This window comes from Eucyclogobius newberryi, unplaced genomic scaffold (assembly GCF_026437365.1).
Source record: "Eucyclogobius newberryi isolate DKJ021-1_F unplaced genomic scaffold, fEucNew1.0.hap1 SCAF_16, whole genome shotgun sequence".
Classification (NCBI taxonomy): domain Eukaryota; kingdom Metazoa; phylum Chordata; class Actinopteri; order Gobiiformes; family Gobiidae; genus Eucyclogobius; species Eucyclogobius newberryi.
In genome coordinates, this window is record NW_027315790.1 from 15617882 (window position 1) to 15642009 (window position 24128).

Consider the following 24128-nt stretch of genomic DNA (forward strand, 5'->3'; position numbering starts at 1 on the left):
ATACAGCGGCGTACGGCTATCGAGATACCCTCTTAAGTGCTCTTCGAGTGGCCCCTAAACATCTCGCGGGTCGCTCTTAAGTGAGTTCTACATTAGGGCCCTTCAAACCTAGCGAGGGTCCGTACACAGCGCCCACCTTGGACCCGTAGAACCGTACGTCATTTCTCCCGCGAGGTGACAAGGAAAAGCACTCCAAAAATGAAACTGCATTGACTAATTGATCGCTTGATTGACAACTATATCGACTGATGTTTAACTTGGGCCCCGTGAGACATCGGTGAGCTGACGTCACACGCCCTCTCATTCGATACGCCCCGATTCGATAGTCGTTGGTGTTTTTTTTTGTTTTTGTTTTTTTTCCTCAAATCTTTTCCTCGCTCGGAAGAGGACGAAAAAAACAACAGCATAGACAAATGAATCAATAGCAGCAGTGATCCAGTGACTGTCAGTGAACTCACAGAGCGCACTTACTGTTTGTGGGGATGTGGGTTGACTGGGTTTAAAGGGTCCCGTTCCGAGGTGCAATACTGCCATCTACGGCCGGGTCGGGGAACGACGGGCTGGCAGTGGATTACATCATCATATTTGAAGGCAGTGGTGTGTTTTTGAAGATGCTCAGACAAAGAGAGGAGAGAGGAGAGAGTTAGAGGAGAAAGGACAAGTTTGATTGCAGTTTGCTTTTATGGGTAAATAAATCTCACTTTGTGGAACTATGTGGAAGTCAACATCTGGTGTATTTCCTCTGAAGTTAGCAGATCTCATTTGGATCAAACACGATAAATCTCACAATAAATGCCATATGGACGCACAATTCCATAAGCACATATTAGCCCGTCACTCGGCCGCAAAATTACATATGTTGCAAATCTGTCACATATATATGCTACATAGTGCTACCATATAATGTGGATTGTATCTATTCTATTCATCTATGAACAGTAATACCTAAGCACAAGAACAATTTTATAACTGTTGAAAAGAGGGGAGAAATGCATTTAAAAATCGCTCAAAGACTTACCATGGTAGGGTTTGGAGACTGGTATCCAAGACACAAGGGGTCGCTGGGGTCAAAGGTTAATCTATCACAAAGACGGTATCTAAAGCCTTGATAATTTTAGGTCAAACTGCAGTAGGGCGGGTAATTCTTCATTTTATAGTAGTTTCAAAACAACAAGCGATGAGGCATTTTGTGGTATCACAGTGCCTCCTAGTGTCTGTGGGTGTACTGCATGGACAGGGTTTGGAATAAAAAATCGGCAGTGTTTTTTATACTTTATTTCAAACAACACAAGCTTAGAGTCTTACTGAGAATTGGATGTGTTGTAAAGCAAATTTGAATTTACACTTTAGATGAAAAAAACTCTAAATATTGAGTATTATTTTCTCCATACATTGATCAGCCATAGCAAGTTAAACGTTGATAGACTCGTATATCTGTTATGCAATATATCAATTTGCTGATATATTGGGTGTATATTAGCTCTTTTTATTGTATTGTAATCGGTCTGAAATTGCCAGCATCTGTGCCGATATTTGGTTTGGGCTGACCAGTGACAAAACTACTCTGCACCATTAAAAGTTAGTTATTATTATACTTTTATTATGCAGAGCAGTGAAAAATATAGCATATTTTTGGGGGGAAATTACACCTGTCCACAAAACAAAAGTCACCACAGGAAAAAAGGGGCACACGCTCTAATATTTGGTCGGGACGGCTTTAGCTGTGATTACAGCACACATTGGCAAGTGGCACAGTTTTAATAAGCTTCTGCAATGTTAAAAGATGTATATCCATCCAGTGCAGAAAAAGGTTCAATTGTAGTCATCTGGACTCAGTTTAGAAAAAGCTAAACAAGAGTGATTGTCAAGAAGCGAATTTCCATCCAGTGTTGCATTATTCTTCACCAGTTGCTCTTGTATTAATGATGTGAGAGTGACCACAGCTCGTCCCAAACACTCTCACTGGGTTCAGATCTGTAGTGGATTAGTCTCTGCTTCTCCTTAAACGTTTTCTCTGCTCGATGCCAATGATCTGACCCTTCTCTTACACACCGACATCTTTTCCATGACCACGGGATTTGTCTTTGCATATGGTTGTTTCAGAAATGAGAAGCCACTCGCTGCATAAGTTGGGTTTAAATACCGTGTTGCAGCTGAAACTTCATCACCCGCAGCAGTTCTCCAGATCGAGGCTTGTACTACTGTATTTGTTAAAGATAAGATAAGATAACCTTTATTATTGGTTGAATCCAAGTGGCGTTTTTATTTATTTTCTGGATATGCATATTGATATCGGTTGAAAAGTATCGGGAAAGCTCTCTTGCTGCTCTGGATTCTAATAAATCATTATCTGCTATGACAAAAAACATATTCCACGGAGAATAAATCCACTGAGGGCTGTTTCAACAGAACTAGGATTGCAGCTCGACCTCTCAGTCAAACACTGGAGCCCAAGTTTAGTATTTGACTTCAGTCTCACTCTGGACCTTCCAAGCCAGTGTCAGCCCAGTTAGACTTAATAAGCCCAGCTCCACGAAGACACACACGTGTTTGAGACATGATGAGAGAAGAGGAATGAAAAGAGTGACTGGGCTAACACGTACCACTCAGCAAATAAGTACTTTACATCACAGTCTCAGGCTCACTGATGTGCTGCTCATGCTGGGTTGTTTATTAACAAGAAAATGAACTAATGATGCCTTTCTGAGTTTAGACTTTATGTCATGAATAAAGGAATATGCTTGTATTGAAAAATATAAGTTTATGAAAAAGCCAACATACAATTCTGGTCAAAAAAGTCACTACTTTGACACTACTTTGACACTACTACTTTAACAAATACAGTAGTACAAGCGTCCTAAAGTAGAAGTGCTGCAGGTGATGAACTTTCAGCTGCAACACAGCATTTAAACCAAACTGATGCAGTCAGTGGCTTCTCATTTCTGAAACAACCATGTGGAAAGAAAAATCCCGTAGAAATCAATCAAGGCTAAAGGCGGTCCAACGAAATATTGTATATATTGAGTGTCAGCAAGAAAGGTTGTCTGTATACAAACCACAATTCTAAAATTTTCATGTATAAAGTAACATTACTCTCATAATAAGATTTATTACATTTTTCAGAGGGAAAAGGAGTTTATTAATATCCCAAAATAAGTGCAGTGTTAATAAAGAATTCAGACTAAACCTGATTAAGACCAAGGTTAAGTTCCCCTTCTAAATTTCCATAGCGACGCAGTGAGACGAACGACAAAATAAGTCAGACGTGGCCATTTGGGCCAAGCTTAGAAAGTAAACCAGTTTCATGTCACAGCCCTTTGATCCCACAACTAACACAAAACACAATGAGACTTCTTAAGATGTACAGTATAAAGTATATTTTAATGGCAAATGACATGGAAATGTAGTATTGCTAGTAGTATATAGTAAGATATTATACACCTTCATTCTTACGTTTACTACAACTAAAATCTCATTATAAAAAGGCACATTATGGTAGGAAATAAAAGCTTCACATTTCTTTTCAAACTAGTAACAGCAATGAAAAGCAAATAGCCTCATCTTAGCACAAATAGTTCAGTATAATTTGGACCCTGTTCCAATAATCCCCATATGCTTCGTAGGCTTTGAGTCCAGAATATCAGAACAAAAATCCTGTCCGTCGCTTCATAAACGTCCCGACGCACCTTGAGAACACTACGATACATCGGTCATGTGCACATCTGTGGTCAACTGGTCAGGCTCGTGTTCAGGGGCATTCATGGGCTCGTCTGGAGTTATGTTCAAATTGGTCATTTCCTCTTTTATACAGATGGCTACCGGGGGGCTGGGGGGAGAAGAGTTCAACTGCTCCTCGAGGCTCGGGGGAACAGGAGTGGATTTGGGGGACGAGACGAGAGGTAGCGATAAGTGCGGCGACGGCTCTGAACTGGAACTGGACGTAGTTTTGCTTTTGCTATTGTCGTGATTAGCATTTTCTAAAAAAAACAACACACAGAGACGAGAGGAACATGAAGTCCTACCAAACTGTATTGCAAATCCATCTTCAGCATGCTTCTTAAATGGTGTCTTTAAACAGATCGCAACAAAAGGAGTTTTCCATTTCAACGATTTACGTCAATTTAGCCAAAAACTGAGACAGAAGTACCACTGTAATATGAGTAGGACATTACATCACATGCCAATCCAAATCCACAGCCTATTACTCAACACATTTCTATTGATTACTAGATGTCCCTGCGCTCAGTTGTCATGTATTTATTAAAAATCTGATTTTTAGAGTTATCCGATTATTGAAATGTTAAAACGTTGCTCTGGCAGTGACAGCGGCTGGGAATTTGGATTGAAACTAACGGTGCAGCAGCAGTTTTATTGGTGTTTCAGAGATTGTGAATTATTTTTGCGCTCCGGGATGGACATATTATCAAGGGCGGAAGAAAGACGGAGCATTTTACAACGCTCCAGATTGACGACAGGAGAGGATCTATGTAACTACACTGGACTAATAGTGAGTCAAGGCACTCATGAATGATGAAAATGCACTTCTGCAATGATTGAAACTCCGGAACATCGGTGAGGCTGTTCGGACTGCCTCATATGAGTAAAAATATAAATGTGTTCAGTTTATACCAGGGGGTTTTGCTGATAAAAAGATGCATAGTGATTAGTGAAAGTGACTTTTAAAACTCTCTTTTGTTGTTCAGTTGCATGTCTGTAAACCCTTCGGGGTTGAATAAAGGTCATTGTGATTACAGGTTTTATTGTTTAAGGATCACCATAGTAAAACTAAACTCCGCTTTTATCCCTTCTTTGGTCTTTATAGTTCTTATTGTTGTCACTCTGGCTCGCAGCAGCAATTGTTTGTTGTGCTATACAAATAAAGTGGATTTGACGTAAACAAGTTATGTCTGATAAGAGTTATCTGTTCACACGGATGCAGGTTTTTACACGGAAAACTATCCAAACAATGTGCCATATGTTGCAGACGAAATAGAAGAGAAAATATTGAAGACTGAGAGAGTAATTTAAAACCATTCACAGTACTTTGTCTTCCAAACACAAGTTACTAGAATAAAATCCATGGAATAACTGACTCATTTCACAAAGAGTTTTGATGAGACTGAGCAAAATAATATGTCTGTTTGCCTTAACCCAACCGACCCTCTATGAAACTAGCAGACTGAAAAAAAAATATCAGCATTTTGTTGAAAAAACGTCAAAATCTTTTATTTTTCAATTATTTCACCGACTCACCGACTGGTCTTTCCTGAACCACCCTCTCAAATATTTTTATCACGCTGGTAAACCTGTCTTTCATCCCAAAGGACTGCTGACGCACTGCACACCGCATGCACGTCTACATTTTCAGTCCTCCACATGCGTCTATAATTAAACAGGCCGCGCGTAGGAGTCGTCACATAGCCCTTTCCTTAGTTAGTTTGCCCTTGTCGGCGCCACTGACATGTCCATAGTAATGTCACTCTCTGTCAGGGTGTGAAATTGGACTTACGCAAATGCATTCTGGGCTTGAAACACGCCCAGCAGCATTATCAGAACAAACATGGCGGCGCCCGTGTCCCGCGCATGTTCCCCCCGCTCGCCTTAGCTACCAAAATAAAGGATAACGGCGTACAAAAGGTCGATTGAAATGTCTTAAAATCGTGAGATTTAGTCTCCCGATCGGGTTGATAGAGACGTTTTCCGTCATTGACTGTTGAAGCCTGACCCCTGGTGGTCACTCCGACTCAAAAAATGGCAAAATTTAGATCTTTATTTTTTGCCTTCAAAGTAAAAAAAATAAGAATTTGCCTACCGTCCGACCCAAATGAAAAATGTTGACTCGGGTTACAGTAAACAGACAATTTATTTGGGGTAACCTGATCAGATTTCTCTTGTGAATCAGAAATTCCACCTGCTCGTCTTTTATTCTAGTCATCTAATTTTTACCAGTTTTTAAAAAAACGATGAAGAATTCACCTTTACAGACGCATCATTTCACTACATCCCTTCATTCGCTCACGATAACAAAGCCTCAGCAAACCACGAGTGCAAAACTTACCTTTGCCGGAAACAGCTGCAGTGGATGAGCCTCGCAGTGGAACATTAGAGTAGTCCCCATCAGCAAACTTTCTTTGCCTCTGGATTGGTGAGACGTCGTCACTGCACACGAGGACTTCCACTGGCCCTTTTGTACTGGTAATGTGAATCTGAAAAGCCTGGTTTAAACAAATAAAAGATGTCACAAAAGCAGAATACGTTAAGCACCTGAAATTCCTTGAGTTTTGTTCTACGACTTCATGTACCTCTTTGGGGTGAGCCACCTCCAGCTTGGTTTCTGGGGGAGCTTTGATCATGAGAACAGCCTGGTCCTCAAACATGGATAGGTTTTGTATATCCTCGTAGGTCAAATAGGCAAGTGTAATTCAAAAGGTCAGGGAAATTATTAGAAAGGTTTGAGAAATGTTCACGTTCTAATCAATAAAAACGTACAGTATTTTCCACAGATTCCGAGAAGACTATGGTGGCAAAAATCTCTCTGATTTTAAGACAAATCATCTTCAGGCAGACTTTTTTTTGCCCGTTACAATTACTCTAGAATGTGTAATTTATCATAATTCAATACAATACATGAAAACAAAGTGTGATTTAGTGATGCCAATCCAGGTTGTTTTAGACTCTTTATTTTTTTTATAACTACAGGAGGCCACCATAGTCTCTCATCTTAAAATTAATCACTGAAACCTCTTTCCTCCAAGCAAAAGGATATCTATTATTTTGAAGACGTTGGTGCATTTCTTCAATTAGTTGTTTAACGTTTCTGATTGAGGCGTCCAGCTTAAACTCCTCAGCGGCCAGACTCTTCATCCCCTTGTCCATGAATTCAGAGGGCCAACCGCTGTAAACCACAGACAAATGCAAGGATTTTAAAACACAGCGTTACCAGAGTAGACATTTCCCCCCTGAAACACAGTACTTACACCCACTCAACCACGTTTTTGGACGTCTTTCTGATCAGACGGATCCCCTGCAAGACGTTGGTGATGTCATAGACTCTCCTCTTTGACATCTTTATCTTCTTGGCAAAGTCATTAAGGTCCAATAATCCGTTGGGAGAAGAGAGTATGGTTTTCATAAAGAGTGTAGTGAACCGTCCAATTGCTGAATCTGCACGTTTGACATGTGTGTTTCCTGTGGGGGAGAAAAAAGGAGTTTTAATTCTATGAACGTAAAAACAACTCTTTTCAATTCTCTATACGCTGCAGGTTGTGCCATACGTGTTACTGCTTCTGGCGACGTCAAATCAGTCTCATCATCATCTTCCTCGTCCTCCTCATCATCCTCCTCCTCGTTCTCCTCTTCTGTTGTCTTTGTCTTTCTTTGCCCAAGTGTGTTTGTCTAGAAGAAAATAAACGGTGTCATAAGGATGGAGCTGATGTTTTGAAGTAAAGATTGTGTAACGTGAACATTACCTTGTCCAGGGGAAGACAAGTCCTGAAAAACATGGAAGGCACAGCTTCAGGTTTTAAATTCCGATGGGTTATACAATCTTTCAAGGCTCCTACAAACCCCAGTGTGTTTGTCTAGAAGAAAATAAACGGCGTCATAAGGAGGAAGCTGTTTTGCAGTAAAGATTGTTTGACGTGAGCATTACCTTGTCCAGGGGAAGAGACGGTCTGACAAATATGGAAGGCACAGCTTCAGGTTTTAAATTCTGATGGGTTATACAATCTTTCAATGTTCCAACAAAACTCTGATCTTCCAAGTAGTCCTCTTTCCTAAAGTGCTTGCTGCAGACAGTTCCCATAGAGCTGGACGGTGGCGCCGCCTCGGTTCCCAAAGCGTCAAGCCAACGCTGTGCCACCTGCGTGACTGGAAAACTGTGAAAGCGTACGTTCCTTGTATTAACATCATTATTCGTGCATCCGGGCACGACGCAGATGAAGTTTACACGCTCCGGTTTGAGGGCTTGGGCTTGGAGTATATTCACCGCCATTGTAGCACTATAATGAGACGAACGGTGCACACGCGCTAGCAGCCGTTAGCATCGGAAGTTAGCAATGCTACAAACCTACTTCCCTGTGTCACGTGCTCTTCCACGCCCCTAAACAAACTAGCGTGTGTTAGCAGCGCTCGGAGCCGAAGCTAAAACACATTTTAACAATGTCTAAAGGCCAAATGTTGAGAGCGTTGGTGGTCAAGCGGCTGACCGAAGCCGCTGAAGAGACGTGTGTGCTGTTTGAAAGAATGATAGCGGAGTATGAGGAGGAAATGTGTCGCCTGAAAGAGGAGAACCAGAGGAAACAGGAGCTCTTGGATTCGTTTATGGGCCCCCGAGTCGTGCTGTTCAGAGCGGGTCTCCAGACAACTTCGGTTATCCCGGGTCCCGAGCTGAACCAGGAAACCACAGCGCAGATCGAAGGAGAGCCAACGGAACTGTGCTTCAAACTGGAGCCAGAGCAGACGCCATTGTCCGCTCCAGAGGCGAGTGCAGTTTGTGTGAAGAGAGAAGAGCCTCCACAAACTGAGCACCCAGAGGAAGAAGCACAAGGGGACCACAGCTTAGAGCCACAGTCACACCTAGAGACACACAGTTCTGACACTGACAATGGTGAAGACTGGAGAGGTCCACTCAGCTGTTCACGGGCACGCATGGAGTCAGCCTGGGCTGGTGAAGACACCCAAGCCCAGATCAGAGACGGAGACATAGCTGCTCTAAACACAAGTGTACCATGTGGTCTGTTCCCCAGGCACAGGTCTGCTCCAGGGACGAGAGCCACTGTAAGGAACAAGGACAAGCCAGAAACTAACAGAGGAGATGAACAGAAGAAACACCAGTGCTTTGTGTGTCATAAGAAATTTAGAAGCAAACAACATTTACAAACACACATCCGAATTCACACTGGGGAACGGCCTTACATCTGTTCAGTTTGCAACAAAAGGTTTGGAGACAGCTCCGCACTCAGAATACATTCAAGAACTCACACAGGAGAGCGACCTTTCAGCTGTTCATTCTGTAAGAAAACATTCGCCCAAAGTTCGAATCTGCATTCACACGTGAGGCTACACACTGGAAACAAACCTTTCAGCTGTTCAACTTGCAATACAACCTTTGCCCGCAGGAGTCAACTCACAGCACATAATATGAAATATCATACAGGAGGACCCTCCAGCTTCTCTATTTGAAATGACTTGGAATGTTATTGTCTCTTTAACACCACTTGAACTTATAAAAAAGAGACCTTACAGGTGTGCAGTTGTTTTGAGGTCTAATCTCAGAGACATTAAGTCAACAGAATAATACTCGGGCTCCAATTGATAATTAAGGAACTGAAATCATTTTTGTCAAATATTGTTGTCAACAGAACACCAGCATTTACAGTTTCTGTGCACTGAGTGAGCACTATGATGGTGTCTCTTTAAGGGAAACTTGGCTCTAGACATGTTTCCAATGAGAAAACATTGTTAAATGATCAGAACAGAAGTTGAAGGTTTTTAAAACGACTGACTCCAAATATTTCATTCATGTTTAAATAAATGTGTGAATACATTAAGAACATTTTTTGAATAATTTACAATAATCTGGTTGCAGTTGTGAAGTAATCTGGTGGTACAAACTATTAACCTTATCCACGGTTTTCAGAGAGTAGAACTTATTTCAATACCTTAATACATTTTTATTGTACACAAAAATGCTATAACTCATACAGAATATCAGAAAGATAAAACAATCTGTACATTTTTTAATCTGAAATAGAATTTTACACAAGTACAGTATAAACAATGTATTATTGTATTGTCACCATTTAACACTACTGTAATATTTTAGTCATCGTCAAACTTAATCTTCTTCCCCTGGAAGGCAAGTATAAGTCCCTGTTGCTCCTTCCTTTTCTTACTAGCCTCCCACGATGGATGCAGTGGTTGCTGTGGTGCTTGATGGGCGGACATACTTCCTCCTCTCTTATCTTTTGGTCTCATATGTTCTTTAGCCTGTCCCCTTCCTCCAAATTGTTTATGCTCTTTTCCAAAAGTCTTCTCTCTAGGATAGGAGTTGCTGTTCTTTGAACCTGAATGTTCAGACGGCTTTTGGAATTTGGTCTGTTTACTAAAATCTTTGTTTCCACTAACACCATCTTTCCGCTTGTCTTGGCCCGCAAATTTTCTGTTGCCTTTTCCGGCACCTTTTCCATTCTTTGATCCACCCAGGGAGGGACAAAACACTGAGTTTAGAGAAGTAACTTTAGATTTCAGTCTGGACTCAAGCTCATTAAGTTCACTCTGGACGTTGTTAGTTTGGAGCATATTTGAGCTCTTTTGAACGGTTTTATTCTCAACAGGTTTTGTTTTCTTCTTCTTGAATTTGTTCACTTTTCCCATAAAGAAATCATCATCACTCTCCTCTGACTCACCCGAGGACTGCTTGTGAAAGCGCTCTTCTGTACTGTCATCAAAGTATTCCTTTTCCTCACTTTCTGACAATTCTACATCACTCTCTGGCTCCATGTTTGGTTTCGGGAGTACTTCTAACAATGTAGAAGCGTTCTTATCTTTCTCAGACTTGTTTAGTGGTTTAGACCGTACATTTTTTACAGAACCTTTTATTTTATTTGTATCAGTTTGGGCTTCTGTCTGCTGAACTTGTGGCTCTTCTTTTTCTTCTGGAAAACTATGAAGAGGCTTTACAGGGCATGCTTTCACAATGTTCGTTTCAAAAATTTTACTTTTAATTGGTGACACAGTTTTGTTCACCACTACACCAGACTCTTTTTCTGGATCACTAGCTGGAGGCTGCTTTTTGGTCTTCTCTGTTTTTTTCTGTATCCTTCCACCAGGCTTTCCTTCTTGTGACCTCTCCTCTTTGAAAGCCTTCACAGCACTTTTGTCTGTTTCACAATTTTTACTTTTAATTGGTGACACAGTTTTGTTCACCACTACATCCGACTCTTTTTCTGGATTGGTAGATGGCGACTGCTTTTTGCTCTTCTCTGTTTTTGTCTGTATCCTTCCACCAGGCTTTCCTTCTTGTAACCTCTCCTCTTTGAAAGCCTTCACAGCAGCTTTGATTGCTTCAATCTTTTTGTTGAACTGCGGGTGGGTGGCAATGCGCGTCATAGCTCGATCAGAAATGGTTGCTTTGGGGTCTTTACACACTTGTTCGAAGTTGAGGGTCTTGTTTAATGCCGTCTTGGTGACCTAAAATACAAAGATGGAAGGTAAAATTAGAGTAAGAAATTGTTTCTTCTATATAGACTCAATAATAATTTCTCATTTATGCTGGACTTCTCCAACTGGTTATGAAAAAAAAATACGTACCAAATCTGGCACAAGGCTCTTGATGGCGTGAATCTCTTCCAGCAGTCTGGCCGCCCTCCTTTGATTCCGCTCAATATCAGCATCTTTGCCTTTCTTTTTCTTCAGCGCACCCATTTGCCTCGTCAGCTTCCGAACAGTCAGGGCGCGCACCCTCTTCACCTCCTTTCTCATCTTTACCACCTCATTGTTGAGATTGAGAATGCTCTTCTGTTTTTCCTGTACGGCCTGTGGAGCCTCACACTGATCTTCTGCAGCGTGAGGCGGAGATTCTTCTGGCTCTAGAATAGTCTCTGGTTCTTCCTCTTTTTCCTGAATGGTCTCTGGTGTTTCTTCCAGTTCCTGAATATTCTCTGGTGCTTCTTCTAGTTCCTGAATAGTCTCTGGCGCTTTCTCTTGTAGTTCCTGAATTGTCTCTGGCGCTTTCTCTTGTTCCTGAATAGTCTCTGGTGTTTCTTCTAGTTCCTGACTAGTCTCTGGCGCTTCTTCTTGTTCCAGAATAGTCTCTGGCACTTCCTCTTGTTTCCTTTCAGCTGTAGTACTTTCTGTTATTACTTCAGTCTTCTTGCACTCCTCAACATCAGTAGCACTCTCCTTTTCTTCCTCCATCTCTTGCGTGTTCTCAAAGGGGAGCTCCATATTCTTCATCTATCATTGATCACAAAAAAATAATTCAATAAATACACTGTAATCACATATTTTAGCAAATTAGCACACTTGATGCCAAATGAAAAATAAATATATACATTTTCACAAGCAGCGTCAATGGTACAGACACACTACACACTATCCTATGCAACGGTGGATCTATTTTGGATGTCCAAAATTATCACTTCTAGGACTGACTCAAGCCAAATTACTGCAAATAATTGATAGTTGAGATTGACAACTAATGTAATTTAGTAATCAACTAATCGTTATCTTGACTACACACATATTGCAGAACTTCCATGAGCAGAATTAAGAGGTTTTATGATAAAAAAAATCAAGAATTATACCAAAACTCCACAGGAAACATGTACATTTTGTGATTTAGATGAAAAACATACTATTTATCAAATAATCTCAAGCAGCAGGACATTAGCTTAATCTAAAATCTTAGTAAAACACCTCATGCAATCTAAACTGTTAATCGGGTTTTTTTCTTTAAATTAGCAACATATTCGTTAGTTTCAGCCCTAAATTCACTTTAGATATAGTAATCACGAATGACAAAGACACATTGAAATGTCGTGAAGTATGGTCTCACACAGCCAAAACAAACGTGGTTGAGTGAAAAATGTCTGTCAAACTTTCGTCTTTGCACACAAACCAACCAAAATAAAACAAAATACAACAACAACATTACCAGACATGTATGCAAAATATCAGAACCGCATCGCGACACTTACCGATGTTTCAGAAGGAAAACTGCCAGCCAGAAAAGTGTCTCGTTTCCCAGCACAGAGCGGCCATGATGTTTCCCTTACGTCCTCCGCGCAGCGTGATGACGTCGCACGCAAGCGCCGACGTAGTGTGTCGTGAAAGGGGGAGGGGCCTTCGGCGGTCTGTTTTTATTTATTTCTTTGTTTCATGTGCATAAAACATCAACAATGGTGGATAATTGAAGAAGCGTGCACAGCAGGATGAACGAATGACGCCTTCTGTCACAGTAACCGGAGCTATATCACATCTGAATCAGCGGGGGGAGGATGAAGCGGCGCAATGCGGACTGCAGCAAACTCCGACGGCCGATAAAACGGAACCGAATCACCGAGGGTATATATAGCAGGTACAAAACGGGGCTGTGTAACAATGGCGCCTCTCTGAATATGTCAAGACAGGCTTCCCTCTCTCTGGTACATCCGTATTTCAATCCGGTCTGATGTATGTGCTTTTAAACAGCTAAATGAGCATGTTTCAATATTGTTACAAAGGCAGGCCTGCTGTGCTGTTACTTTACTGGCGGCAAATGCGTGATTATTTTCTCCCTTTCGCTAGCCAATTATTTTGGAATGCGTTAAAACGTAATTGCATAGACATTTCTGATGGTTTATGTTTGTGCCATCTCGGTTTAGCGCGTTGATGAATGCATCTTGTGTGAAAATGTAGTTTTAGCGTGAAATGACAGCATCAGTGACAGGCGCTTGTTTTGTTGTCTCACCTGCGCTTTGTCTGGACTGTCACTGGTCCAGCATTTACCAGTCGAAAAGAACAATACTGCATGCATGGAATGAAGTAACCTAAGAGGGAATTACAAGCTGTTCTATTTCTGTGTTGTGGTGAGTTGACCGATGTGCAGCATGTGTGCATGTTCAGACATGTACCCTCACCCCTGTCCCCTTTGTTCACCCTGTACTCTACTGTTCTCTGCGTTTTGTCCTGCATGCTGTGTGTAACTTTGTAATATATGCAAATGTTGTTCATTTAACTTTGAAATAACTACACCTTAATTAGCCTTGAGTAATTAGGGATGTCAAAAGGATTTGGTTAATTGATAATCGTGATCATTCAGATTACAATATTGCAAGAACTAAACAATTAACTGTGAGAATTGCAGCCGGCAACAATGAGTATAAACTCGGTTTAATCTTCACTCCAAAATAGTACAAAAAATAATGATATGCGTAAAGTACTATTTATCTTGGTGTCAATGTTATGTGCAATCTTAATTATTTTTCTGTTGAGAAAATTTTGAGCTGTTAGACCTGTAAATGAATGTGATTAATTGTAAAACTGCTGTTTCTTCTCTCAATAATTGTAACACAAACATTTCACATCGTGACATTCCTGTAATGCCTGAATATTTTATTAAGAATTATTCAGGGTTAGAGTTAGGCTTAGTAAGTACTTAATAAATGGCTTAGGGTTGGGTATTAGGCATTAATGCATCACTAAGCCTGATTATTCCTAATAAAAAAAAAAAATTATGAATGAACTCCTTGTTCATGCTTTATCAAGGCTCTTAAAAATATACAGTATGTGTTGCTCTTTCCTAAAGCCTGTAAACCTCATTTGTAAATCTCTGTTCTTGTGTTCATGTCATTTCCAGTACCTTTTTGTACTTGAAGTTCCTGGTGGTGTGGGTACTGGTTCTGCTGGCGGACTTTGTTCTGGAGTTCCGGTTTGAATACTTGTGGCCTTTCTGGTTGTTCATCAGAAGTGTCTACGACTCCTTTAGATACCAGGGGCTGGTAAGAAACACTACCCTTATTTTAGTTTAGAAAAAAAAAATAAAAAATTCAAGGTCATATTCATAAAAACCCTTCTGCATTACCATTTGCAGGCATTCTCTGTCTTCTTTGTATGTGTGGCGTTTACATCAGACATAATCTGCCTGCTCTTTATTCCCGTGCAATGGTTGTTCTTTGCCGCCAGCACCTACGTATGGGTCCAGTATGTCTGGCACACAGGTTAGTTGATTCTTTCTTAATTGTTAACATTTGCTTTTTTTTTTACTCTTTGTACGTGTTAATCATTATGTTTGTATTTTTCAAAGAGAGAGGAGTTTGTTTACCTACTGTATCGCTTTGGATCTTGTTTGTGTACATCGAGGCCGCTATCCGATTTAAAGATCTGAAGAACTTTCATGTAGACCTATGCCGGCCTTTTGCGGCTCATTGGTAGGTTTTTTTCTTCAAATATTCTGCACAAATGTTTTTTACAATGTTGCCAAAGCTTTAGCCTTATACCGAAGAGAAATGTGTGAAAAGCCCACGAGATGCAGATGAAATGACCTCTGTTTGTGTATATTTTCACAGCATCGGCTATCCAGTTGTGACCCTGGGCTTCGGCTTCAAGAGCTATGTAAGCTACAAGATGCGACTGAGGAAACAGAAGGAGGTGCAAAAAGAGAATGAGTTCTACATGCAGCTATTACAGCAGGCTTTACCGCCAGAGCAGCAGATGCCACAGAGACAAGAGAGAGAGGCAGAAGAAGGTATGTCATTCGTGCATCGAACCAAGACTATTCGCTCTTACGAAATTGTTCCAAAAATGCAAAAGCACGATTTTCTGATACGTGCAGCTGAGTCCTTATCAAAATGGAGAAAGGTAAAGCATTTACGTAGATATTTAGGTTATTTACGTTAGATGTTTTAGAGCAGGCTAAAGATATATTAGATTTTAAAGGTATTTTGGGTAAACAGATCACACATATTTGGGATATATGCTTTAAATTGTTTGTCAAAGAAATTTTCAAGTATTTAACGCCTTATTTTATTGGGATAAATAAAATAATAAGAAAGGGTAAGGCATGGAGTGAGCTAGCTTGAGATTTATAAGTGAATTGTTTCTTTTTACAGACAACAACATTGTTTTCTTATTAGTACTTTTCTATATTAACATTATGGCGCCAGACTATGTCACATTGTCTCCTTGCAGTCAACTAATCTCAGCACAGGGCATATCTTTAGTCAACCGAGGATTATGTCAATCGACTACAGCCCTAAATTATACTCTTTTTATGTGTAGCTTCAACCGCTTTGCCTTGTGTCTTTCAGTTGCAATAAGCAAAGGAATCTCAGAGGCGGAACCTGTCGTCATATCACAAAACGGAGGACCTCCCGGAAAGAAAAGCACTTCGGCCACATTACCTGAACTGGAATATAGAGAAAAGGGGAAGGACAGTTCAAAAGAGGGCAAAAAACAGAACACAGTGGGTATCAATAACAACAGTATTATCCACACACTGGACTCCAAACTGCAGGAGGCAGAGTACATTGAACACTACGTTGGGTCCAAAAAACTGAACAACGAGCTGGCAGAAAACACGCTCGTAGACAACACTTCTACCACTACTACACACTCGAAAGAGGATATGGGGGGCACGGGGAAGAACTACAAAAATTCCAGTGGAGGCGGCGGGGGTGCGATTTCTAACTCCCCGCCAAGAAATCATAGTTCCTCAAACGGCAGCGTCCCACAAGGAGGACCCGTGGCCAACAAGAACGAGAAGAAGCAGAAAGGCGCGGGAAAGGGTCAGAAGGATCCTGTGGAGAACTGCATCCCCAACAACCAACTGGGCAAACCGGATGCCTTAGTGCGGTAAGAGAGACGGATCATGTCGTTTTTAAGTCAGGTTGTACTAAAAAAACCTATTGCACATCTTCTGTCTTCAGGTTGGAGCAGGATGTGAAGCGTCTAAAGGCAGATCTGCAGGCCAACAGGCAGCTGGAGTCGGAGTTACGCAGTCAGGTCTCCTCTCTGAGCAGCCAGGACCGCAGCCTCCGCTCGGAACTGAGCCAACTGCGCCAGGACAACGAGCTCCTCCAGAACAAGTGGGTTGTGCAGAAGTCTCAGGCATCGAGGCACTTCCACTAAGTTTACATACGCTGCAGGAAATCCAACGCTCTAGCCTAGTCTGATTTGAAAAACCCTAACCCTTACACATGTGGAGAACTTTCTTTGTACTCAGATAACCGTTTCATGTAACATTCAGTTGCACGGGGCAAGAAACAGCCAGCAAAATATTAGACATGTGTTTGGACATGTACGCACTCCCACCGTGTCTATGACTCAAATGCTCAAGGTAAATGAGTTATCTGCAGTTGCAACAGCGTGACTATATGTCATTATGTAACCGTTTTGACTCATAATTATTTCCACAACGTTTTAACAGAAATTCAAAATGACATAACAACCGGATCAAGATCGTACTAGGATTCATCTGTGCGTGTGAATGTAATTAAGAACAACATGATTTACACTTTATCACATCAGGAGTTACAGTTGCAAAAAAAATCCTATTATTTGGTCTAAGATAGCAATTATTTGTAAGTTTTATTTCGACCCGTCTATGACTGCTTTATCTCACATAAGGTGTAAGGCCTGTTTGTTTACAGCATGCACACAGCACAGATGTGATTTTATATAATGCAACACTAGAGTGGGCTGGCTTCAACAACAGCAACAACAGAAGGAAGGTGTTTTAAACATTTACTTTAAATTAACAAATTTTAGTCTATAGTAAACTTTTGAATGACACGACAGAGTTGTATTTTCTGTAACATAGAACGATAGTGAGTAAGTGATTTTATTTGCAAACACATTTTTAAAAACCCCAAAAGTACCTGCAGATATCGAACTGAATGTCGTCCAAAGCCGCACGTTGACACGTTCTCGTCACGTTCTCGTCACAGGCTCCACAGCGCGGTCCAGGCCAAGCAGAAGGACAAGCAGACCATCTCGCAGCTGGAGAAGAGGCTGAAGTCCGAGCAGGAGGCACGCGCTCTGGCCGAGAAACAGCTGGCCGAGGAGCGGAAGAGGAAGAAGATGGAGGAGGCCACTGCAGCGCGGGCCGTGGCTTTAGCGGCTGCCACCAGGTATTCCGTGTCCACTATTGATATCCCTGTCACCGTGATTACTATATGAGATTGTTCTGCATATGGAAATCACAAGCGGGGACATTTTGAGGTGTTAAAATTGTGACATTGTGATATTGCTGGGAGGTTTAAACACATTGAATTAGCAAAATAATTCTAATTATACTCATTATTTGCGTGACAGGGTGGAGTCTACTGACACTCTGCGTGGTCGTATCAGAGATTTGGAAACAGAGTGCAAGAAGCTCAGCATCGACACTAAAGTAAAGGAGGAGCAGATTCGGGAGCTGGAGGGCAAATGCCAGGTGCGGTGTTACATTCACTCTACTCAAATCATTGTAGTTTATACTATTACCACCAACTATACTTCATAAATGAGTTTTTTTATTAGACCAGTAAGAGCAATTTGCTGTGCTGTGGAAAGTCTGTGTCATGCCGTTATGGCTAGAGTATATTTTCTAGTGATATTTGCAATATTGTGATTCAAAAGTCTCATTATTAAAGGCTTTATCAGACTCGACTCCTAAAATGCATTGATTCTTTGCATTAAATGATAAAAAGCAGGGGGTTATGACTGCAAATATTTCATTTTAATAAGAAAAAATACATATACCGTATTTTCCGCACTTAAAAACCTTACATTTTCTCAAAAAACGACTGCGTGCTTTATAATCCAGTGCGCCTTATATATGGATCATTCTGATTGTGCTTACTGACCTCGAGGCGATTTTGTGCGCTTTATAGTCCTGTGTGCCTTATATATGAAAAATTATTGAAAATAGACCATTCATTGACAGTGCGCCTTATAATCCAGTGCGCCTTATAATCCAGTGCGCCTTATAGTGCGGAAAATACGGTATATATAATAATTAAGCATTTATTAAATACAATGAGCCGCTCCACAATATTTGTTACTTTCTTATTAAGCTCCTTTTCCCCCAGATTGTCATTCACTTTTAAATATTAATCAAATGAAACTACTTTTTTCTTCTGTGACATGCTAATATGATTACCTCTCTTATAAAATGCTGTTGGTGGGTGTTGGTGTGGTTGATTGTACACGTTCCCCTCACTTCAACTCGTCATTGGTCGGTGCCCACAGGAGCTAAGGAAGTATAAGGAGAATGAGAAGGACACAGAGGTGCTGATGTCCGCTCTGTCGGCCATGCAAGAGAAAACCCAGCACCTGGAGAACAGCTTGAGCGCGGAGACCAGGATCAAACTGGATCTCTTCTCTGCTCTGGGGGACGCCAAAAGACAGCTGGAAATAGCACAAGGTAAACTACACGGACAACACCTGTCAGACCAACTAGTTAATGTAATGACACAATCGTTTAGCGACATCGGAGTTTCATATCTTTCTATCATTCTTTCCTTCTTAGAATACGACAGAAGAGGGACATAAACTACTGTATAACTACATGTAAACAGTCCACAGGCTGTGTAAATACGTGTATGGTTTAATGTCAATATTTGGTGGATTAAGAAGGCATTGCGTAGAAAGAATAAACATATACATAATTATTTGAAATATCATTACAGTATACACAGAAACACACAGGAAAGTTTATTTTAATATAGGTTTATATTGTCCACACAGAGATCAGTTACAGTGCATTTACTGGTTTGTGAGGCTTTTGAAGCGGACTAAGTATTTACCTGCTCCTTTTCACGTAACATTAGTACTGTAATCTAGACGGTGAATAGAAATACTTTTAAGAATTTGAATATAATTTAAAACAAATTCTAAGCCAGTATTAAAGGAGTAATGAAAGATTTTTCGCCGATTTGAGAACTCAGGCGGAAGTGCGCAAGCAGACGCACAAAAAAGCAAAGTGCGTTTGTTTATTAGTGCGACGGATCGCATCGCATCTCTCATCTCCCGTAGCTTTCCGTCTCTTCTGAGTCAGCTCGAACTGTCTTTCTCTGTCTTAATTTTTGCCTGTACACTGAGGGAACTATATTATGATAGATCCATGCGCTTAGACACAGGGAAACGTGCTGCTCTCCTGGGGACGAGCCGACGAGGCTGCAGCTGGGCAGAAGGTGTGATTGATACGTGGCAGGACTAATCGACAGTCCACGCCACAAGGAAATAAGACTCAGATTTAATGCCAAAAAATCGTCCATTACACCTTTAAGAAATTGACATTGTGACAATACTAATCCTAATTTAACAACAATTTTAACAACAAGGAATAACAAGAGCAGTTTGGAACAACATACTTTTACTTCTAAGTAAGTCTACAAATAAACAACACTTACTGAAACATTGCCAAAATGTTATGACCTTGCAAAGCTTCTTCAGATTAGATTTTTTCGTTAATATCTGCGTCTATCATTTGAAAACACTAGATTGCATGAATTATTTATTTATTTATTATTTAATGTTGGTCCTTCTTGTCACCTTCACTTCAAATTACAGTATTTTCCATACTATAGGGCTCTCTGGATTATAAGGCGCACTGTCAATGAATGGTCTATTTTTTATCATTTTTTCATATATAAAGGCCCATTAAGGGAAAGAAAACGGTTACCAAACAAAATCGCTTTGAGTTCAGTAAACACAACCAGAATGAATCCATATATATGGCACGTTGGATTATAAAGCGCACATTTTTTTGAGATAATTAAAGGCTTTTAAGTGCGCCTTATAGTGCGGAAAACACGGTACATATCAGACAGACTGTTACTCGCAGTTTCCTCAAATACTGTTTCACTCTTACTTGGGTCATCTCTCGGCCCACTACTTCGCACCACTACTTGAGTACTATTATTTTCATGTACCGGTAAACTGCGGCCACTCTACCCCCGAACATGCACTCACAATCGTCTTTTCCCCCCTCTACTTTTAGGCCAGATCCACCAGAGGGAGCAGGAGATCGCCGAGCTGAAGCAGAAGATCGCCGAGGTGATGGCGGTGATGCCCAGCCTGTCGTACTCAGCAGACGGCAACAGCCTGAGCCCTGTCGCCCCGCACTACTCCTCCAAATTCATGGACAATAGCTCCTCCTCCCTGGACCCCAACGCCTCAGTCTACCAGCCTCTCAAAAAGTGACTCTGAGACAGTCAGACTAATTGGCTGTAAACTTTATTTTGGTAAAACTTCTGGATTGGATTTCCGTGTGTGTTTACAAGTTTATATGTGATTGGACATGCAGCAACGGTTGTTTTTTTAGAATTAGAATGTCATTTATTGGAGTTTTTGGGATCGAGCCATTACTATACAGTGTTGTTTGTTCAAAAAATGGACAAGGGAATATGTTAATTCTAGGTTTACAGTTTACAACTTGACCATTTTTGTTTACATTTTACTTTGAATCAAGACAGAGGAAATGTTTTAATTTTGTATCCATTTGCCTGTACAGTAAAATCCCTTGAGAGATACATGAATGTACTATTATTCATGTTTGATATTTCCAACGACGAAACCAGTGATTGTTTTTTGTTGTTTTTTTTGCAATGTTTTTTTTTCAGTTGTTTTTTTTACTGTAGTGGGCATTCCTAGAAAAGTACAACAGTCAGTAATTGTAATCAGTCCACGTACAATCCCATGCTAGCGCAAATTAGCAAGTCAAGATGTATTTTTTGGTCTTAAAGATAATCGATCGGACCTGGCACTGCCAAAACGTCACATTACAAGTACATTACAAGTACATAACATTACTACTCGCTGCAGACATCTCTCCTCACTCCGTCTGGACCAAATTCAAACCAGTTAAGGCCATAAAGATCTTTGGATTTAATGATGTCCAGGTAACACGCTGTTACCACTACTTGCACTGCAAAAACAGATATCTACATTAATTAGAAAGCACTTGAATTTTGTACTTTTGACTGGTGTAGACTTATTTATAGTTAGTAAGATTTCTGGATTCTATGTTTTCAATCTTTTTTTTAGTTCAATCTATCCATGGAGTAAGATGTTTGACTAATTTAGTTCACAATTTAAATGAAAATGTGTTATACCAATGAGACTTTTTTTAATTTCTTGAACTTACAAAATTTACATTGAAAAAAGTAAGAAAATAAAATGAATTAAGACATTGAATTCCCAAATTAAACAAACTAAACAGATCTAAACTATAATATCAATAAAAACTATAAATGATATTAGTATTCTGAATTCAAGACGTTTTTTAATTACGTAGTGATCATTTTTGGCAGTGTGCAGATGTATAGTGCCTTCTGATTTCTCTTTGTACGACAGTGAAGTCACATCAATCCAAAAGCATCAATCGATAATAAATACACAATTTTTCTATGTACCAGTGTATACCAATAATAAGCATATCCAATTCAGTATTATTAAGGCAAAAATAATTAAATGTCAACTTGTACATTTGACATAACGGATTGTCTCATTCAAACCTCACAGGATTGACATATCAGTTGGTATAAAGTACATTTATTGTGATTTTGCAGTGACACAGTCTTGGTATGCCAAACACTAACCGAGCTGTTTATTTCACTTATTTATGGCCCAAAAGCTGGCACTTAGCTGTTTACGATGTACATTATTACTGAAGAATGTTTTATTTCATTTAATTTCTCCGTTCAAAAGTGTTGGTGTTCATTTTTTTTCCATCTATACATTTGATCAGTGTAGCTAGCCCAATGTTTGCAATAGAGTGCTGTTACTTTTGTCATTTGAACTTGTTTGGATGGTGTCGTGTTTACAAGGTTTCGGGGCTGATCATGATTAGGCAGTAGAATGGTTGTGTTGGCACTTTTATTTATTTGTTCTAGACATTGGATTATTGAGTGGCACATCTTTGGTATTTCCACATTGTATTCAGTTGAGTTCCTTATCTTTTTTGATCAGGAAGGATTCTGTGAATGTTGTGCCGGGAACTCTGGCCCCTTATCGCCATGTTGTGATGTCATTTTGCCTACCTGGAAAAGTAGTTTGTGGATCGCTCTGGCGTTGTGATTTCAGTATTTGAGTTGTTTCTACCAGTTTTTATTAGAAGGAAAAGAAAGTAAAAAGTGCATTGTTCCTCATTGTTCCACTTGGTTTATTTCCTTTGTTTGAAGTGATGGTGACTGTGTCTCCATTCACTTTGTCACATATTAAAGAAAGTTTTGCTGGTGGCAATACAAACTGTTCACTCTACATCTGTTTTATATAAATGTTCGGGAGGGGAAAACACAATTTTTAATTGGTGAATGATAACTTACAATTACTGAAAAGCTACTTGTCTTTTTTAGAATTTTTGGTCAGTTTTAGGTATGTTATAGAACGGTATATGTAAAGATGTATTATGTAACATTTATTGTGGGTGGGGGCTCCACTATCTGATTGTCTCCATGGAGATGTTGATGCTTTAATTAGAATGTTTCACTATGTGGCATTAAACTTAACTATCTTTCATTTATTAAACTACATTGTGGCTCAAAAATACTTTAAAAAACATACATTCTAACTGGTAGTGGGCTCGCCTCTCCACAGATCTGACCTGTATCTTGGGCTGGTGGTGCCACCTGCTTGTCTCCATGGAGATAGATACATTTAATGCCATACTGTGGGATATTCCAGGCAAAGCAATAACATCACGATGGGGACAAGCAGATCCCTCACCATCCATTCACTTTAGTTATAGAGCCCATTATTCACAGAGTATATTCCCAAAAAGCAAATTTTCAACCCAAAATGTTTTAATAATAATTAAAGCCGCGCTTGCGGTGATGATGGCTCTCGCCACCCGCGGGACCGTGTTTTGATCGTGATCGCCCTGACACTGCATTGTCTTATTCTTTAGACTTTATTCTTTAGACTTTATTCTTTAGGCTAAAGTCTAAAGAATAAGACACTGTACCCCCTCCTCCCTGTACCTCCGTTACCTAGCAACAGAGACCTGCCGCTAATGCTAACGCTAATGTTAATACTAAGACCAAATATTATAATATTGAATATTTATTGAATTTCAATGTCTTTAGATGCAAAAAGTGTTGTTTTGAGCTCGATCAGAGAAAAAACCTAGGACAAGTTCGATAAAAAAAAATTAAAACGTCAAACGTGGCGGCGCCTCTTCGATTCAACACGGCTGACTTCCTGTTTATCATACAGCAATAGTGCCAGGTGTGTTTTACTCGTCAAAGGTAGCTCTATCACTGTCCCAAGTGTCATGTGTCTAGGCCAAAGATGAAGCGTTTCATGTTTTTTCTTTTTTGGTGGCGCTGTTGCGACGGGTGTTCTCGCAAGCTCCATTTTATTCTATTTTGGGGCGAGCCGATCGCGTCTATGTCCCCATGCGTGACTTTTCATCGATGTTCAGGGGGTCAAAAATGCCCGAGTTGTGGCAGAAAACCATGAAGAAGAAACCAGGGGAGAACAATGGCTTCTCGCATTCCATTCCATTCCATGGCTCGAGCCAAATACAACGTAAAAGCATAAATAACAATAAAATGCATTTAAAAAGTGCAACCATAGTCAATTTATGGCAAAAAAAATAATAATCTTTGGTGTGGTGGTGGATGAAATGGCTATTAAACAGGCCTTTTTACTATTATTTA

General features: G+C 40.2%; 3 protein-coding genes across 4 annotated transcripts; 1 reads left to right on the forward strand and 2 right to left on the reverse strand.

Annotated features, from left to right (window-relative positions):
- Window positions 1-3394: 3394 nt before the first annotated feature.
- Window positions 3395-7993, reverse strand: e2f3 (E2F transcription factor 3). Its single transcript, XM_072448400.1, has 8 exons — window positions 7652-7993; window positions 7470-7580; window positions 7275-7395; window positions 6978-7188; window positions 6736-6895; window positions 6303-6422; window positions 6059-6215; window positions 3395-3977 (listed from the first exon to the last, which is right to left on the reverse strand). Exons 1-8 carry the CDS (start codon window positions 7991-7993, stop codon window positions 3697-3699), a joined length of 1503 nt encoding a protein of 500 aa, XP_072304501.1. The 3' UTR covers window positions 3395-3696.
- Window positions 7994-9783: 1790 nt separating this feature from the next.
- On the reverse strand, window positions 9784-12783 carry srfbp1 (serum response factor binding protein 1). Of its 2 annotated transcripts, none has more exons than XM_072447712.1 (3): window positions 12659-12783; window positions 11314-11958; window positions 9784-11193 (listed from the first exon to the last, which is right to left on the reverse strand). In XM_072447712.1, the coding sequence occupies exons 2-3, from the start codon at window positions 11956-11958 to the stop codon at window positions 9823-9825; spliced, it is 2016 nt and encodes a 671-aa protein (XP_072303813.1). In that variant the 5' UTR covers window positions 12659-12783; the 3' UTR covers window positions 9784-9822. The 2 variants fall into 2 exon arrangements, with proteins under 2 accessions (XP_072303813.1, XP_072303812.1); XM_072447711.1 differs by having other exon boundaries at window positions 12702-12780.
- Window positions 12784-12839: 56 nt separating this feature from the next.
- maco1a (macoilin 1a) lies at window positions 12840-22618 on the forward strand. The gene is made up of 11 exons (XM_072447710.1): window positions 12840-13081; window positions 14342-14483; window positions 14576-14702; window positions 14789-14912; window positions 15051-15229; window positions 15792-16335; window positions 16410-16568; window positions 17430-17612; window positions 17797-17917; window positions 18715-18889; window positions 20468-22618. Exons 1-11 carry the CDS (start codon window positions 13002-13004, stop codon window positions 20668-20670), a joined length of 2037 nt encoding a protein of 678 aa, XP_072303811.1. The 5' UTR covers window positions 12840-13001; the 3' UTR covers window positions 20671-22618.
- The last annotated feature ends 1510 nt before the right edge of the window (window positions 22619-24128 follow it).